At 43.3% G+C, this 19,646-nt stretch overlaps 2 protein-coding genes across 3 annotated transcripts in view; both read left to right on the top strand.

The window, feature by feature from the left end:
* The first annotated feature begins 10,055 nt into the window (after positions 1-10,055).
* The window catches only part of LOC118506294, a 58,439-nt gene continuing 48,848 nt past the window's right edge, over positions 10,056-19,646 (top strand). Inside the window, exon 1 of one of the 2 annotated variants that reach the window (XM_036043225.1) lies at positions 10,056-10,983. The gene's annotated coding sequence lies outside the window, so the exon portion shown is untranslated. The remainder of the gene's footprint in view (positions 10,984-19,646) is intronic. The other variant, XM_036043226.1, reaches the window with a different exon arrangement.
* Positions 13,378-16,891, top strand: LOC118507435. The gene is made up of 2 exons (XM_036045913.1): positions 13,378-16,576; positions 16,830-16,891. The coding sequence occupies exons 1-2, from the start codon at positions 13,378-13,380 to the stop codon at positions 16,889-16,891; spliced, it is 3,261 nt and encodes a 1,086-aa protein (XP_035901806.1).

Below are 19,646 nucleotides of genomic sequence, written 5' to 3'. Positions count from 1 at the left end.
CCGGAAGTTGAAATTAAATTTTTAAAGACAATTTAATGCACGCTTAAGAATCGTATGCGGAGGAAGAAAGTCATTTGAGAAACCCCCAACAGCGGAGCAATTCACCAAACTCGTTTGCAAGGATTATCTCGAAAGCCTTTGCCATTCCGTGCTTGCCCACGGGATTAGAACGATTTTCTTCAGCGCCAGCATTAAAGGTTCGTTCTTGACCCAGATGCAGATGGCTGGCAAAGAAAATGGGTTACGGGTGTTACGGCCAGTAAAGCGAAGTGGTAATAAACGTTTACCTGCCGTTGGTATAGGGGTAGGTGTCTGTAGGATTTAATCGAAGCAATTAGGAAAGAATACTATGTATCTTTTAGCTCTTGTCGCTTTTTCTTTGTTTGGGGTAGAGGCTAGTAATAAGTTGTTACCTTTCAGGCGGCGTCGAATTTTAAATGAGCTACATTTATTTATAAAATCTACTTAAGAACTAACAGATTATGTTGGATTTACACACAATTGAAGAAATGTTCAAATTTAATTTTAATTTCGCTATTCGTTATTAAAATAATTAACAATCGGTACTTTAAATGAATGAAGAAAACCTGTTTAAATGTATTAGTTTTTGAGATAGTATTTGTTACATTTACATAGGGCGGTCCGGTGGTACTGGCGACAGCGGCGCCATCCTTCAGGACCGGGGCTAAAATCCCATCCAGACCGCCTCCCCGTACGCAGTTCGATTCGATTTGATTCGATGAATCAAATTGAATGATGAATGTTAGTACTTTGCAAATGGAGAGCTACCGAGGAAGGCACGATCGATGAGCGTTAGTAGCGCCTATCTGTACTCGGCAGGATTGGAAATTCATTCCCTTTCAAACAATTCTTTCTCTAGGCAGGACTGACTATACTGCAAAGGGTAAAGTTAAACCAAAAGCCTCCCCTTTCGGTAACGTTAACATGACAAATGTAAACAAATGGCTTTCCTGTGAATTATTTTTATTTTGTAGAGTAATAATGTAAGATACAATATTGTGTTGTGAGTGCTGCAACTATACCATTGATTAAGCGTGAACGAGCCAATTATTTAGATGCTGATTATCTCAGTGTTAATAATGGGGACAATGAAGACCGTTAAAATGACGAGCACTATGGAATATAGTATGACCTCACCATTTTGCAGCGTATAAGAATCGCCAAGCTTCGGTGGGCTAGTCATGTCACGTGAATGGTACCTGACGACCCGGTCCATAAAGCCCCTTTAGACCGTCCTCAGGAACAGAGGAGCCTTCGTAGGTCCAAACTGAGACGGAGTAATGACGTTGATGCGTCCATGTAAGATCAAAATAAGCAATAAAAAAACAAAATATGCAGCGTTATGTATTAAAACCTGCACTTGTTGTAAGGATGGTCGGATATTATGCACGTGAATCTAATGGAACAAGAACAGGAAAATAAAATTACGTTCAACGAAGCAAGCTATTTCCCATAAGAAAATGAGGGGAAAAGGGCATCAAGCTACCAAAAATTCCGTGCAGATTTGATAGTTTAAATCAATAATTGTAGTCAAGCCAGTTAGAGTACGAAAGAACTAGATCCAGTTCCTAAGCAGAATAGTACGACCAGTTGCAAAATAAAGTATCAAGATTGTTGTACAAAATAGTTCAATTTTATTTTCACTGTTCATTGTTCATTCGTAGTGCGTGTACCAGCTGAATTGTTCGACTAACTGTTTATACATGTGCTTTCCCTTTGACACTATCACCATAACGAGGATCGAGAAGCGTTTATAACAGAAGGGGGACTTCTCAACGATCGCATCTAACAAAGATAATAACAGTACAACACAGCATTAATTTTCCCTAAACCATTAATCGTTACTTTGGTATTTAAATGATTCTGTATAAGGGTTTAATTCTTATCATTGAGCTATATCCAGAAAAAGTAACTCTACACACATGGAATATTCTCACTATCTTGCCAGGAAAAACGCTTCTTAAAGTTATCAAATGTTTTTCTTTTCTTCATGATACAACCTAAGACAAAAAAAAACAGGAGATTGTGAGAAAACCTATTTGTTCCGCTTGTGCACCTACGCATGTTTACATTCCGCCCCAACCACCTCTCCTCCATCATGATTGCTTTCATCCGCCAGGAACGAATCTAAAAGCCAATTTGTCTCCAGTACTTTCAAAGTCATTAATCACCGATGATGCTACGGCGTGGCAGGGTGTGGCTTTTGAAGGCCACAGCTTAAGGTGTGATTAATTTCGTTCGTTACGTTTCGTGCATCTAACCTTAGGGCCTTTGTTCTTCATACGTGAAAGGTGTTGGTCGATCTAGATGAATGAACGACGGCTAGGCATGAATGTGCGAGGTCGAGCCAGTTATCAGCAGCGGTAGCATCGAAAGAAAATAAGAAAATTCTGAGCCCATTACCGTGGTACGGTAAAGTAGGTTGGGTTGTCTAGAAGACATTATATTCCTATGCTGCATAAGCTTGAGTGCGTTCAAATCTCGTTGATACCGGTAGATTGGGCGATTTTCAATTTATTTAACCAGTGCATGTTCATAACAAATGATGCGTTGGTTTATCTGGTTTGTGAAAAAAAATCTGGAAATTGGATTTTTTTATTGTACATTTAAAATTTTGGAATTATATTTTACTGCGTCAGGACAACCAAATCGTCTTTCGAATAATCAGTGATTTTATGTGTTTTAAGCGTTTGTGTTTATAAATGTATTAAGGGTTTGTGTTGGGCCGTTAAACTGACAGTAACCAATGTAAACCATTAAGGTTCAATAGTTCAACAAAAATAGACGCTTGATCCAAATGGTCGACATAACATATAGTTACGTGAATCGAGTGGCACATGTTCGCCCACACGACCTGCTGACGCAGTATCTGCAACAATGCTGACGCAGCTTCTAACACCCGTCGACCGACGCAAAAAAGTCGACATAGTATCGACGACGAGCTAACTGGCTTGTGCAGCTCAGAACATCCGAAACAGCGGATCGAGCGGTTTTATTAATAAAGGTTTAGTTCTTATTTGTTACTTACAGTTAGAGAATGCACATATAGAGTTTAAAACAACGTTTTTTTGAAAGTTCCAAATAATTATGCGACAAAACCGTTTTTCCTGCGAAGTTGATACGGCTGTTGAGGTCTACAATGGAAGGTGAGAGTTTAAAAACATGTTGTCGGAATCGTTCGACTGCATGTCTCGGGGACTGATGCAAGAGGATGCACTCTCCTGTTTGTTGTTCAACATCGTCTTAAAACATGTCATGCAAAGCTTGGAACTCGACATCGGGGGAACGATTTTCTTCAGATCTCTCCAGGTTTTAGTCCTCGCGAAAGACGTTTTTAGGCGAACTTTGTTGGGACAAAGACAAAGTACCTGTACACCGGAGGCTGTGACCGTGATTGAGTCCGCCTCGGAAGCAAAGTTGCCCCAACGAGATGGTAGAGAAGTTATTGTACATAGGTAAGAACGTAACTTCGAGTAACTTCCTAAGCAGCGAAATTCAAAGGTGCTGAAGATGTAAACAACACATAAAATACACGAAGCATCGTCATTTTCGAGCGGAATAAGTGCATAGGACTATTTTTGGCAGTGTGAACGAGCAGGGTGTGTGGTGAAGCAGAATGAACCAAGAAAAAGCTGAGCAATTTGCCGTAGCATATATGATAACAATGGCAAAAGCCGATAGAGTACGAAAAGTGGGGCTCGAGATAAGGTTGAGGTGAGTCATGAGTCCGGTAGTCTCATCGGCTATGGTGTTCGTCGACGACCCGTTTAGCACAAACCGAAAACAGGGAGCTCTTGATCAAAAACGCAATCCGCTTCTCTACCAGTACACCGTTAACGGTTGTGTCCTAAACCGTAAACTTCTTAATCTCTGGGACTGCTCCTTAATGACTAGTTGAGCTTACATGAATGTGCCCATCACAGTCAAGATGCTCTGCTGCTCTTTGGTACGTATCCGCGGTTGAATACGGATCTGTGATAAGGTGGCCTACTGTGGCACATTCCATAGCGCGTCTGGAATCGATCCAGCGCATATTTATGCGGTTCGTTTTGTGCACCTGGAGCGTCCAAGTGGATTACAACCAACGATGCGCGTTACTAGGTCTTGAGTCGCTGAAACAACGGTGCTGTAACGCGCGGAGATTATTCATCGCTGGACTTCTCGACCATCGGACTGACTCGCCGGCGCTGCTTTCGAGGGTTTACCTTAACGCGAAATCGATCCGTGCTAGACAGCTGCTTGATGTGAAGGATCGTCGTAGTCGTTTTGGCTTCTCTGATCCGGTCGTAATTATATGTCGCGAATTTAACCAGGTGTGCCGTCACCACGAATCAGAAATGTCTCGTACCGAGAGGCGAATGAAGTCTCAAAGACCCAAAGCCTCTATAACAAAAGGAAAACAAAAAATGTCCCGTACCGCGTTTGTGAAAAAAAGTGAAATCGAATCTGTAAGAGATCCGAAGCAGTTGTGTGTTAAAGAATGCAGTTTTCGTTCAAGATTTCTTGAAAAGAATTGGCAACCTACGTCCAATCCTCAACAACCCAAAAGACCCAAAATAAGACGTTGCTATTACCCATTGTCTGCTCCAGTGATTTTCTAAGACTTAAGAGTGGAAATATTTAAACGATGATCTATAGGCCAAACAGGATCCTAGCATAAGCTGACGATATAGGTTTGAGGGCGTCATAAGTAGCAGAAACTTATTTAAACGAAAGAAAGAGGTTATTTAAACAGGACAAAACATCGGGCTGGAGATTATCGAGGAGAAATATAATGGAGCTATCACTAGCGACTCTGCTTGAAACTCTGAAATACACAGGAATGATGTACAGATAGGTATTCATACCTTTGAAGTCGTCCAAAGATCCACCATTCTCGGGTCAATGGTGGACGTTAAAAAATGTGCAAGGGTTGTGCTGCCAATCGGTTCTCCAATCAAAACACCTGACGTGACGGATAATAATCGTGCTGGGACTGGGATAATAATCGTGCTTGATGCTATTTTCCCGAAAATTCAATAAAATAAAGATGATTTATACATACTACACATTTAATACGCATTTCAAGATCGGCACTAGCAAAACCGAAACTGTATATCGCTATACTGTCAGGCTAGTTTTGTCATCAAGAACAAAAAGAGAAAACAACATACATTGTGCTAACTTTTAACAGTTGTGTTTTTGTATTTTATGTAAGATTGTGCTTTATTTTTGCACGCCAGCGACATCATGCATGCTGGGTCCCGTTATCACAGTTTTAGCATCTGTGCAAGGGTCATTCACTTTTATATTCCTTCTTTTGTGGTTGATTTTCAAGTCGTCAACGGAGTTTGAGCGAAAAAAATACATAAAAAAAACTGAAAGACACAGCCGTATGCCGTTTGAGTTTTAGTTTCCCGCCGTTCCCGGTTTTTGTACGAAGCATCTTTCTGCTGTTTTCGTTTTCGGTTTTATTTTTATGGTGCGGTCACGCTCGTGTAGCTATCCGTATCGGGCAAGGGTGTTTCCGGCATTTGTCTATTTCCGGCTGGGTGAGTGTTCTCGCGCCTTTTCGTTTCGTTTGTGCTGAAAAAGTGAAGAGTTTAAGGCACGGACGATTAAGTGGAATAGCTCGTGTTGGGTATCGCTTCCCATTAAAGCTGTGCAATTTTCCATTCCAAGCGGGGTTTGTGCAAATCCGTTGCCGGAATGGGCGGTAGATTGCCATAAAGCGTCTTGATAACGTTATGAGAAATGTTTGTCATTTGTAAGTGATGATCAATGGTATGTTTGAAACATGGTACCGGAGCAGGGCGAACCATGGCATGATAAAGCTTATAACTATTTACGTGTTCCAAATATTTAAAAATAATTTAACGGTGAATGAGAACTATTGCAAAGTAATGCATATCCCAGGCAAATATTCAGGTCGACGATTTTATACACATTCGATAATATTTCTGGAGCACTGTGAGCATTTGGGATGTTCAAATGGAATGAGATTTACTTCTTTGGCCTCTAAATTTACTTTAAAGGGAAGGTGAAATTAAATTGAAAAGGAAGAGCAAAGACATGGTTTAGATAAATTGCTTGATAATATTGTGATAATTTTTTGTATTTTTAAATTTTGTAATTCATATTTGTATTTAAAAAATATCGAGAGAAAAAACCGTTTTCCTTTCAAAACTTTTAAATTTGTTAAATTGTATTTGCCTATTCTAATAGCTCATGTCAGCAACTGATAATAATGTTACAAATAAGCATCCAGCTATGGTGCTCTAAGAATAATAAAAAATCTAGCTGCACAGGAAGTGTTACATTCCGTTCGTCGATGTTTCGTCGTTAACACGTCCAAGAGAAATTTGAGCAGCAATCAATCGCTCGAACCGGCATGTTCTTCTAACGGTGCCGGTTGCATTGCGTAAAGCTAATAAGGATCGCTATTTACTTAGCGGTATCGGTTTGTGGCATCCTTTGCTTGCCTGGAAGTAAACATACATCATATCACTAACCTGTTCATCGAAGCACTGTGTGAATGTCAACAACGGTTCGTAAGCGTCACTTTGATCTTGTTGCGTAAGGTTTGATATCGTCGCTCGTGATTGTATAGCGTCATCAACAGCTAAAGAATTCTAGTGTGGAATTAAAGCAGTGGTTGATGAAGGTAAGGAAAATAAACGATAAGCGATGGAATGTAATGAAATCAATATTCCAAGGGACTTGGAGCAATCGTAACGGCTTCAAGTGCTAATTACTGATGTTAGTATGACGTATAATGGAGATGCCTCGTCTCGTTAAAGTGATATTATAAATTTCGAGGTAGTGTTCAGAACGTTGGCAGATTTCTTGAGCTGTTGAATGGAATTAAAATGTAATTTGCTTTTTAAACAAAAGAAAATACAAACACCTTAATTGAAGAGATTATCGTAAGGCACCTAATACCTATTTCCAAAGAAAACTTTGGATCGAGTGTGAGAAGCTCAGCTAGAAACACTTTCAATACGATTTAGAATCGATTAGCACAGATGATTGTGGAGTTGAAAAAATAGACCTCCTTTTCCATCTTTTCCCTCAGGCTATTCATAGTTGTTTTCACAGCTGATCAGCGGAGAACTGAAAACACTATCATAACACGCTGTGAAGTACAAATGACCCTCTTGTTGCGTGACCGAACGAAAGTGTTCCATTTCCAAGCAGCATTAAACTGAATGGCTTTGACTGTTTGTGGCAGAACAGTTTAGATAAAGCATTTAATTTCATGCACCACTAATCATGAATTGATTCAATCAAATCTAATCCACTATTAAACGGATGTGTCATTCGATTTGAAATCATTAAAGCGGCGTGTTCGGAAGGCTATCGTCGTAAATCTGCTGCACAGCATTAGTGAGGATGGTAGGGTTTAACAAAGCAGATGCTAGTGATAGAGCTAGGATCGTTTTTTTAAATGGTTTCATATGTTATTTTGAACACGTGCAGCTTTTTTTTCTAATATTTTCATAAGACATGAAACACCAGTATAGAACATTCTTTCCTCCTTATATTTACAAGTGTTTTTGTTAAATTTGAGTTCCTGTCATGTTTTGCCTGTGCCGGTGCAATGATAACAAATATGCTCCGTACGGACAAAAGCGCACATGAATACGAAATACGTTTGAACTCGCGTTTGAAGGAGGAACACATAGGAACATAGGAATGTTTTGTTTTTCTTGCCATTTTTTTCCGAATCGAAACAATTCTTCGGAAGTTAGACGAGAAGCCATTCAAATCTATAGCTGGAGATACCAGTGTGCCCTGGTAAAACAAATATTCTTTGCTGCTGTTGACTTATCACAAGGCAATGTGTTTCCTCAACAGAATGACACTGCCGCATAGTACGTTGGAATGTTTGCTATACGTTGGCTTGAATCAGTACGATCATAGATAGAAGAAACCCCGTATTGAGGACTATTCTTTTAAAATAAATACGGCCACACGGACAGTTTTCATTGGAAGCATTTGAGCAGGAAGTTTTATGAACGACGAAAATGTTGTTGGTAATCGAAAAAAAAAAATGCAAAACATGAGTTAAAGAAGCTGCAAAAAGAAGATAAAACAGGATGTTCAAAATACCTGTACGTCTTATACTTTACAATTCATACAGGGTTTCAAATCATAAAATGAGACATTCGAATCACTCGATGAAATGTTTCAACTGGATTGTGGGATATTGCAATCTCGTTGATTGCAATCATATAGTGGAACACAGTGCAAACTAGAATGTGGAACATTGAAATTAGCTCTGGATTAAGGAAGTGGTAATAAAAGCAACATTTTCTACGATTTTCCGATTGAAACCAGTACGATTGTGCATGTGGTGTCGTAATGCACTAACGATCGAATAAGCTCCCGGCCATGACAGCTGATCAATAAAGGCCATGGTCGGGATCGATCTTCTTCTTCTCTCTTAGCCTAACGACCTCTTAAAGGTCATGCCTGCCATTTCTGGCTTTCTAGACTTATTTGGATACCGCGTAGTTGGATAGTCAGTCCTCACTAGGCCGGGATAATAACTAATATTATGGATTTGTTCATGGTTTTCTCTATCACACTTACTTCAAATTACGGTCACATTCACAACGTTGTGATCTATCATGCTTTCCTTCTTGTCAACGCACATCGCAAAAGAACTATTTGTTTACATTTTCATCCGTGTAAAACATTTAAAACATTTTTCAAACCCATTTTTGTAGACCTTTTGTATTTCTTGAAAAACAATCTTAAACTTAAACCGTAAAAAAGTGAGTGCTGAGTAAAAACTCGCCAGAAATTCTACAGCTGACTGCCAAATTCCATAGCAGAGTTGCAAATTTTCAAAAAAATTTCCATACTTTAATGGAAAATTTCCTCAACTATATTCCTTTATTCCGGCAGTTCAGTGGCCAAGGCGATAACGGCGCCAGTCTTTACACTGTAGGACCGGAGCTAAAATCCCATCTGGACCGCCTCTCCGTATGTTGGGCTTACTACCTTGCTACGGGTAAAATAAAGTCACATAGAGCCAGAAATAGCAATCCTCGAGAGGTCCCAGGTTGTATTGCCAAGCAATAAGAAGAAGATATTTCAATATTCCACTATCCCGTTAATGCATTCCTTCGAGTGATTCATAGGTTCCATCATATGATTCGAAACACTTCTAACTGAGCCGAGCATGTCCTGCATAAGGAAGATTATTTACAAAATTACTTCAAGCTGTGTTGGCAATGGTCATAAGCCGTAATATAGTTTAATAAATAATAAAAACTACAATAACTCATCTTATTTATACCATTATATTAATTCAACCCATCACAATGATTTACTACCCAAACAGTCTTGACGTGTTGAATGATACTGACGAGCCTTTCTAGCTATAAACAGGTAATATATGGTACAGGAGGCTGCCAAGTTGCCTGTCCGGCTAGATAATCGTTTAGGTCGTTGAAAAAACAATTACATGAAAACGATTTAGATGCGATCCGGCTTCTTATATTCAAGGAGAAATGTACTGATGGGTATTATTTATGAGCAGAACGAGAAGTGCCTTATAAATTCTCAATTTCAGAGGTAATGGATGACTTATCATTTTTATTTAACTTATGGATGAATTACTTGTTGAGAATATGAGTTGGCTAAAAGATCCATAATTAAACCATGATTTATAAAATGAAATTAAATAAAACACATCCATAACAAAGTCTATTACCGTTCATACGGCGACGAAAAGGCTTTATTATAATAGGTCAACAGATCTGTGAGGATGCTTTCATAACGGCTCGCCCAAAAACTGCAACCATAGACTGTAAGGACAGTGCTTGGCAATGAATCCGTTTAGAACTTCAAACATCAACTACAATGTCCGAGAACAATTTCCCGAACGCGTTGGGTAATTTTCGTTCTTTTCGTTTTCAGTCTCGGACTCATTCGGTTGTACGAACAGCTGATCACCTCGCCTCGTTTCGGATGAAGTCGTTTCGAAACCCTTGTCAGTTCTCTTGTTGAACCCGTTCGGAATGGTTGTCGGTAAAGTGGCTCAACGTACAGTGAAAAGGTTTTGTGTAACTTAATGTTCGTGATTTATATTGTGATTGTGGTGCAATTGATGGTTAGGCGGTGAACCATACTCATGGATAAGGATTTTAGTCCGAAAATCACTCTGGTCGCACAAATACTATCATTGTGAAATGAAAGTGTACAGAAACGTTCGTAGAATAGAAATGCATCAATGCAAGATTTCATAATTTAAAAACACACACAAGTAAAACTTTTAATTTTGCTGTTTCTTTGAATGACTGTTTTATTTGTGTTTCGAAAAATGAAAAGAATGCATCCCTTTGATATCCTTAGCATGGATTGTTTTTTTTTTTTTGCATCTACATCCCGAAGAACGAACGAGAAAGTTTTCATAACCCCGAAAGAAAAATCCTTCTTTAAAGCATTTCCGGATAGCTTAAAAAACATTTTTTCATTTTTATTACTTTCCCACTGCTGTGTGTGTGTGTTCCGGCCAAGCGCGAAAGGAAAATGCTGCTCTCAAATGTGTTTGATGTGTTGTTCGTGTTTGAAAAAAAATGTTTGCATCATGGGATTTGGTGTTAATGTGAGCAAAGTAAAGCACTATTTGTGAGAAGCACATCGGCAGCAAAAAAAAGGAAAACAAAACGTGTGATATATAAATATTCCATGAACCGTCGCTTGGCAAAGCAGTAAAAGTAAAACGGAAAGCAAAGCAAAGCAAAGACCGCAGGATAAACAAGCGGTGCACGGTAAGCTTTTGCTGTGCAAATTGTGTTAAAATGTTGTTTACTTTAATGGAATTAGATTCTGGGTGGGATTGCAGTGTGTGTGTGTGTTTGTAAGTTTTCTTATGAATTGTAATTTTTCTGTGGAAAACTATCGCACTAGTGAAGATAAATCTTGTGCGTGGTTTCTCGTTCGCCTCTGGTCTTTGCAGCTCAAAAGAAAGTAAGTGACGTTTTTTATGTAATGTCTCTTCTGTCCTATTTATTTATTTCCGGGAACTTATACGTTTCATTTCAAGTAATAACTGCTTGTGGGCTAAATTATGAAGATCATAAATTTATTGTTTAATACAGTTTTTCAAATTACAATTGAAAATTAATATTTTATCAATGAACGATCAATTGAACGAAAGCATTATTTGGATATTTGGTTGATGTTGTAAAGTGGCTATACTGCGATTTAATTTTATTTCAACATAAAATCCATTAAATTAGCGTCGCGTTCCATGGAAGTTCACATCATGCGTATTAATGTTACTCTCTTTGAAGGATTGAGTCACATCGTACGGTGCTGGGTGTTGTTATGCCGTTTATGCTTGTCAGTATATTCGTAGCCGGCTTTTCTGACAACTCCTGAGCTCTCTGAGATGTTCAACTGTAATCATCCTATTCCTGATTTCGACTATTTAAATGTGTCAAAATGCGAATTTATGAGCTTCGGTATTTGTTGAAATTAATTAAATTTTAAGAATTAACCATATAGTAAGAAATTAAGACACTTACTTACTTACTTATCGGGCGCTACAACCGTATTGCGGTCTTGGCCTGCTGCAACAATCCTCGATACCGCTCACGGTTCAGCGCCGTCGTCTGCCAATCCGTTATCCCGGCCGTTCTGGCGGACGCATCAACGCCATCACTCCATCTCAATTTGGGCCTACCACGTCTCCTCTGTTCGCGTGGACGGCTTAAAAGGACTTTACGGGCTGGGTCGTCCGGTGTCATTCTCATGACGTGACCAGTCCACCGGAGCCTGGCGAGTCTAATGTGCTGCACGATCGTGAGATTATCATACTGCTAATAGAGCTCGCCATTGTAGCGGCTCCTCCATTGTCCTTCCACACATACGGGGCCAAAAATCCTTCTGAGAATCTTGATCGCGGCTAAGAGGTTTACGTCAGATTTGGACAGAGTCCATGTCTCAGAGGCGTGTGTGAGTACTGGGACTATAAATATTCTGTACAGTCCCTGCTACGTCCGTCGCGACAGGTATTTAGAGTGGAGAAGTTTCCTCATGCTGCAGTATGACCGGTTGGCAGCCAGCATCCTTCACTCAGCATCAATGTTGTTGTCGGTGCTGACTTTTGACCCCAGGTAGGTGAAGTTTTGGACGACTTCGAAGGTGCGGTCTCCTATCTGTACATCACCCCTGCGTAAATCTGTGTTTGTTAAGAAATTAAGATAAATAACTGCAAATAAATGGGCGGTCTGATGGTAGGGGTGACAACGGCGCCGACCTTCACACGACAGGACCGGAGTACAAATCCCATCTGGACCGTTCCCCCGTAGTGAGGACTGGCTATCCAGTTACGTGGTATCAATAAGTCTAGTAAGCCAGAAATGGTAGGTATGATTGAAGAGGTCGTTAGGCCAGAGAAGAAGAAGAACCAAACATTAAAAAAATATTTCAAATCAAAAAGAACGTATCGTACCATTACATACGTCAAATCGTTTCCAGGAAGCAGTTAAAGAGTGGAAGCAAAGCAAACCAAAAAAGGCGTCAGAATCAATCCAACTTTTACCAGCATCACACAGCAGTGGTGGCAAGCGTGTTGTCTACTGGGAACGATAAACGCTCGAAGTTCGAAGTGTTCAATAAAATCATTGCAAGGATAGTTCTTCCTTGCCTTGGGATTGAGCTAAGGCGCTAGCAAACAGTTTCCGTTTGTAAAGTTGCTTTACTCGGTTTTTAGTCTTAAAAGGAAAATCGATTTTGATATCACTTGATATTTGCTTTTCGAATATGTATGTTTTTACAGGACGGTAAACTTAGTCCGGCTCTAGGCATTACAAGGAATTTGTAACTGGGTAAATCTGGGCTTACTATCTGTCACTTTATGGTAACGACGCGATCATTGGAGGACGGCACGCTCGCCTTTTGTCAGCTTGTGCTACCGGCCACGAGGGGGCGCGTTGCTTCGGACGACATCGGCGGACGGACCCGAAGCGAAGGATGACGTGGTCTGGCGTGACGATCGAGATAACGAGGAAAGGATCTTTCTTTTTAATCCTGACCAGCGGGCCAAGCGGACGAATTTTTAGTTTCGCAAAATAAAGTAAAGTATACTAAAGAATCCACTCGCCTTCTTTTTGATTGCTGGTCAGGCGTTGCAATTCGCAACATTCTAAAAATTCGTCATTCTAAAAATTCGTCAAAAAGCGTAAAAAATCACACCTGTAATTTTGTCTTGTAATTGTCCAGTAAAAGTAAAACGAGCCGTGCAAATTCGGTTCGCCTTTGCATTACTTCCAAACCACGTGGCAATCACTTAACCTAAAGGACTCGGTAAGAAGTATACCACACTCCACACAAAGGATCCGAAACGCGTAGTGCGAAATGGAGCAGAGTGGTGCCGAAATCTCGGAGTTTACGTGTGCGACTTGTGAGAAAGTGGTAACGCAAGGCGAATCGATCCAGTGTGACTTTTGCGATAAGTGGTTCCACCAAAAGTGCGCGAATGTGGACAAAGCGATAGAAACCAGGGCGTGGTGGTGCGCGGAGTGCGATACGAAATGTAAGCTCGGTATTGCTAAGGAGGAAGAAATAGCGAGCATGAAGAGAGAGATGGAGGCTCTGAGAGCCAAAACGGACGACGCGCTGAAGGCGTTACGGGAAAAGGAAGCTGAAGTGGTACGGCTCCGTGAGGACCGCGGGCAGACCACGTTTTCTCCGGATAAACCGCTTCCTTGCTCAACGGCTAAGCGGATTACGGTAACCGATGATGGTGAACTAAGTCAGAGCCAAATAGCTGCCCGTCAGGCTGTCCGGTGCGAACTCCCTTCATTCGCTGGGGATCCCGATGAATGGCCGCTATTTCTGTCAACCTTTAAAAGATCGACGCGCACATTCGGATTCAGCGATGACGAAAACATCCTTCGCCTGCAAGGTGCGTTGCGAGGAAAAGCGCTACGCATGGTGCAAAGCCGCCTACGCAACGCGGATAATTTGGATCAAATTATGGCAGCATTGGAAAAGTCCTACGGCAGAGCGGACGTTCTCGTTAACTCGCTCCTCGAGCAGATACGCGAAGCACCGGCGCTGAAACCAGAGCGCCTAGATAGCTTTATCGAGTACGGTGAGCTGGTAGCAGAGATTTGTGCGACCGTCAAGACGAAAGGAGCGTCCGAGAGGATGTACGATGCAGCGTTGCTTCAAGAGCTGGTGGACCGGATGCCCGCGTTTCTACGATGGAGCTGGGGAATGCACAGGCGGCAGCTGAAAGGTGTTACGCTGAACGACTTTGGTGCATGGATTCAAGAGGCGACGGATGGAGCGATGGCGGTAACTCCCCCCCAGCCGAAGAAGAAGACGACAACACGACAGGTTCACGCGCAACATGTGGAAACGCATGTAACCCAGTCCAGCAGAAATCGAGCATGTGCGGTGTGCAATAAGGACACGTGTGTGGCGGTTGGTGAGTGTATAGTTTTTAACCAGCTTAGTGTTTCAGCCAGATGGGAAAAGGTACGCAGCTTAAAACTGTGTAAACGTTGCTTAGGAAAGCACTACGGCCCGTGCTCGGTACGTGTTGAATGCGGTCTGCAAGGATGTGTGGCTAAACATCACCGCAAATTACATCGTACCACCAGTGAGGAGCGACCGGTTGAAATTAATCATCATGGTACGAGAACAGACAGCATGCTGTTGCGATACGTTCCGGTGATGCTTCATGGGAAGAGCGGTCCGGTTTACACCCACGCGTTGCTAGACGAGGGGTCGACGGTGACGCTGATGGAGCAGGAGCTTGCAAGAGAGCTAGGAGTTTCCGGTACTCTCGATCCGCTATGTCTGCTGTACAGTGCTGGCCAGAAACGTGATGAACGCGAGTCGCAGAGAGTGACAGTGCAGGTGTCTAGTGTCGAAGAAAAGGCGCCCGTTTACTCGATGACCGATGTGCGGACGGTTAGCCGGCTTTCACTCCCTAGACAGTCGGTCGATACAGAAGAGCTAAAACGCAAGTTCACGCATCTCGCGACGATTCCAGCACAGTCATATGAAAGTGCTTCTCCACGCCTGTTGATAGGCATCGACCAGTATAGGCTGACGAGACCTCTGAAAACGATAGAAGGAAGTGCGGGACAACCGACAGCTACCAAGACGCGATTGGGATGGCTCATATTTGGTAAGTGCACAGACTACGATAACGATTCGAATTTAGTGCAGCCAGAGTCAAGCTACCACATCTGCGATTGCCAAGGAGCCATCTCAAGGGCAGATCGTATGATGGCAGCGTATTTTGAGGTCGACGGTTACGGTCCCGCCAAGCAGCTATCGCTTTCGAAGGAAGATCAACGAGCGCTGGCGATCCTGCAAGGCAACACGAGGCACATCGATGGGCGGTACGCAACCAGTTTGCTATGGCGGAGTGACAACACTTTTATGCCGGAAAACCGTCACATGGCTGCATCAAGGATGGAGTGTCTCGAGCGGAAAATGCAACGAGATCCGAATCTCGCCGACAACGTAAACCGAATCCTCAGGGAGTATTTGGCGAAAGGTTATGTCAGGCAACTAGGAACGGACGAGCTGAAGGTGTTTTATCCCAGGAAGTGGTACCTACCTGTGTTTCCTGTTACTAACCCTAACAAGCCAGATAAAATCCGCTTGGTTTGGGACGCAGCGGCTGAAGTGAAGGGTGTCTCGCTTAACAAGAAGTTGCTGACCGGACCAGATCTGCTGACGCCGCTACAAACCGTGTTGTTTCGTTTTCGCGAGTGTAGGATCGCGGTGGCGGCTGACATTCGCGAGATGTACCACCAGGTACAGATTTACGGTGACGACGTGCACAGCCAGCGTTTTCTATGGCGATGGGGCGACACCAATGCAGAACCGCAGGAGTACGTCATGCTGAGGATGACATTCGGTGCAGCTTGTTCTCCTTGTACGGCGCAATATGTCAAAAACGAGAATGCCGAACTGTATCAATCCCGGTACCCTCGAGCGGTCCAATGCATCAAGGAGGAGCATTACGTGGACGACATGTTGACAAGCCTGGAAACCGAGGCGGAGGCCGTCGATCTAGCGCACCAGGTGAGCCACATTCATGCTAACGCAGGGTTTCGGTTACACAATTGGCTGTCGAACAGCCGCAGTGTTGTTGCAGCAGTGCAAGGAAACCCAGAAGCGGTAAAGGAGTTGGATTTTGAGTCGTGCCTGAAGCCGGAGAAAGTGCTGGGAATGTGGTGGGACACTGCAAATGATAGTTTCAGCTTCAAACTATCCCGCATAAGACACCTCGAACTGGCACGCAAAGATAAACCCTTATCTAAGAGGCAGATGCTAAGGACCCTGATGTCCATATACGACCCCTTGGGCTTGATTGCCGGAGTATTGTTCTACTTGAAAGTGCTGCTTCAGGAAGTTTGGCGCCTCAATCTTGGCTGGGATGATGAAGTACCGGACGAGATACAGTGCAAGTGGGATTCCTGGATGCAACGATTGCCGGATCTGGAAGGCATTACCATACCACGATGTTACCGGCTGATCACACCCTTTGCTGAAACGTGTCTTCAACTCCACGTGTTCGTCGATGCAGGTGCTGATGGTTATGCGGCGGTCGCGTACTTCAGATTCGAGTTTGATGGCCAAATAGAGGTGGCTCCGCTTAAATATTTATCCTTTCCAAAACTAGAGTTGCAGGCTGCCGTGATGGGATGCAGATTAGCCTCGTCGATACAGAGTGCTCATCGACATGAAATTCATCGTTACTATTTTTGGACAGACTCGACTGACGTCATAGACTGGATAAATGCGGACCATCGTAAGTACTCTATTTTCGTCGCTCACAGGGTTGCTGAAGTTCTGGAGACAACTACTGTTGACGATTGGAGGTGGCTTCCTACCAAACTGAATGTAGCCGATGAAGCGACGAAGTGGACCAACCTAAAACATCATCTCGCTTCCAACCGATGGTTTCTTGCGCCGGAGTTCCTGCACATACCTGAAACAGAGTGGAACGTCCCCTTCAGAACACCATCGGGAACCACAAAAGAATTACGGAAGAAGAGAATGCTTGTTGGCGCTCACGCTGTACACAACACGTTCATATCCTACGAACGGTTTTCACGCTGGACTCGCCTTGTTCGGACCATTGCCTATGTCCGTCGGTATGTAAACCTGATTTTGAATAACAAACCGAGATCGACAGGTCCTCTCACTCGCGAGGAAATCCAGGAAGCTGAACGAGTCGTCATAAGGGATGTGCAGAGAAATGCATTTCCGGAGGAATACGCCCTACTTCAAAGGCACCGGGAGACACCCGCAGCGCCTTCATGGAAGAACCTGATACCCAGAAGCAGTGTGCTGTTCAAGCGGAACCCTTATATGGACGAAGATGGTATCCTGAGATTGAGTGGCCGGATTGACCGTTGCCGTGTCGTGGATCCGGCGACAAAGCGACCCATCCTGCTACCGAGAAGACACCGCGTAACAGAGTTAATCGTCGACGACGTCCATCGCCGCTACAAGCACGGGAGCCAAGAGACTGTGGTCAACGAAGTGAGACAACGATTCGATATTCCAGCTCTTCGGTCGGTGTGCAGACACGTACGTCTGCAGTGCAACATGTGTATGTTGCTGTACGCTCGTCCGGTTTCGCCGCAGATGTGTGAACTGCCAGCTGCGCGTCTTGCTGCATATATGATGCCCTTCTCATACACGGGAATAGACTACTTCGGCCCTATGATAGTTGCGAACGGACGGAAGACGGAAAAACGTTGGGGCGTTTTGTTTACATGCTTGACGGTTCGAGCGATCCACATTGAGGTGGTGCGGTCACTGTCTACCAGTGACTGTCTGATGGCGATTCGCAGCTTCATGGCGCGTCGTGGGACGCCGATCGAGATCATCTCCGACCGAGGTACTAATTTTGTTGGCGCTGATCGGGAACTCAGAGAGGCAGCTGAACGGGTCAACTCGGCGATCCTCAGCGAGTTCGGTCCGCCCGACCCAACGTGGAAGTTCAACCCCCCGGCAGCTCCCCATTTCGGTGGATCATGGGAGAGAATGATTCAATCGGTTAAACGGATGCTGAACCGCACCCTGAAGGAGAGGCACCCCACGGACGCGGTACTGACAGCAGCGCTCATCGAAGTAGAGAATATGCTAAATTCTCGCCCGCTTACCCACGTTCCGGTCGATGGTGAGGATGATAAGCCGTTAACCCCAAACCATTTCTTGTTAGGATCTTCCGCAGGGACGAAACCTTTGGTTCTGCATGACGATTCTCCCGCGGCCTTGCAGCAGAATTGGAAAGCTGTGCAGGCCAGGATGAATGGCTACTGGAAGAAGTGGGTAAAATCGTACCTGCCAACCCTGACAAGAAGGACGAAATGGTTTGAACCACATAAACCGATCCAACCCGGAGATGTCGTTATTATCGTTGACGAAAACAACCCGCGGAACTGTTGGCCGAGAGGAAGGGTGGAAAGTGTCATTCCGTCTCGAGATGGAATCATTCGTCGGGTCGTCGTAAGGACAGCACGCGGGACAACGCTGGAGAGGCCGGTGGTTAAGCTGGTCACGCTAAACGTCGCGCAAAAGGTTATCGTTTAGCACAGCAAAACGACTGGTGGACTGTCACTTTATGGTAACGACGCGATCATTGGAGGACGGCACGCTCGCCTTTTGTCAGCTTGTGCTACCGGCCACGAGGGGGCGCGTTGCTTCGGACGACATCGGCGGACGGACCCGAAGCGAAGGATGACGTGGTCTGGCGTGACGATCGAGATAACGAGGAAAGGATCTTTCTTTTTGATCCTGACCAGCGGGCCAAGCGGACGAATTTTTAGTTTCGCAAAATAAAGTAAAGTATACTAAAGAATCCACTCGCCTTCTTTTTGATTGCTGGTCAGGCGTTGCAATTCGCAACACTATCACTATTGAAATATAAGGAGAGTTTCTTATATTTGCAATTTATATCTCCTTTCTTGTCTTTACTGTTCTTGAAACAAGCCTGCCAATTCCAACTATCGATAGGAACTGTTAATCCATTAGAGATAAAATACTGCCAAACCGACTCTCGTAGCTTGGGCAATCGTTCCTAGAAATTAATATCAGTTAGTTTGCGGTAGAACAAATTCCACGAAACGAACGAGCATAGCAAATCGATTTTTGCATTATATCTTTCGACTCAAGTGCATACGACTGTTTAAAAAAACACTTAATGTAGTCTATTCAATTTAAAGTGTAACGGAGCAAAATAGAAAAATCATTCTCACCAAAAAGATTATTAAGTGTATAGATGTACTCAATATGGCAACTTTAAATTTTGATATCAGCTTTAAACATTTGTGACACTTCCAGGAGCATATCGGAATGTATCCAACACAATAGAAACACACCGTTTTGTAGGACGAATGTTCACTATAACCGCATCACAATTTCCCGAAATGCCGTACGCTTGGCACGCCATTGTTTCAATGTCAGGCATCGATTCATTGTTAATGCTGCCGGACAGGTGAATGCAAGTTACACCATACACACACACACACACACACACACACACACACACACACGCGCGCGGAGTTGGTTGGTAAAGTGTTGGAAAATAATGACATTTACAAGGTGTGCTTTAGTTGTGCACAGGTATGAAGCTAATTGAACAG

This window comes from Anopheles stephensi, chromosome 2, assembly GCF_013141755.1.
Source record: "Anopheles stephensi strain Indian chromosome 2, UCI_ANSTEP_V1.0, whole genome shotgun sequence".
In the NCBI taxonomy this organism is placed as follows: domain Eukaryota; kingdom Metazoa; phylum Arthropoda; class Insecta; order Diptera; family Culicidae; genus Anopheles; species Anopheles stephensi.
The sequence above is the reverse complement of the archived record's forward strand: the minus strand, read 5'-3'. Positions and strand labels throughout refer to the sequence as shown.

Coding starts and splice junctions, on each gene's coding strand:
- LOC118507435 (XM_036045913.1), top strand. CDS start 13,378: ATGGAGCAGAGTGGTGCCGAAATCTCGGAGTTTACGTGTGCGACTTGT. Junction 16,577..16,829: donor CCACGTGTTCGTCGATGCAG/GTGCTGATGGTT, acceptor CGTCGCTCACAG/GGTTGCTGAAGTTCTGGAGA.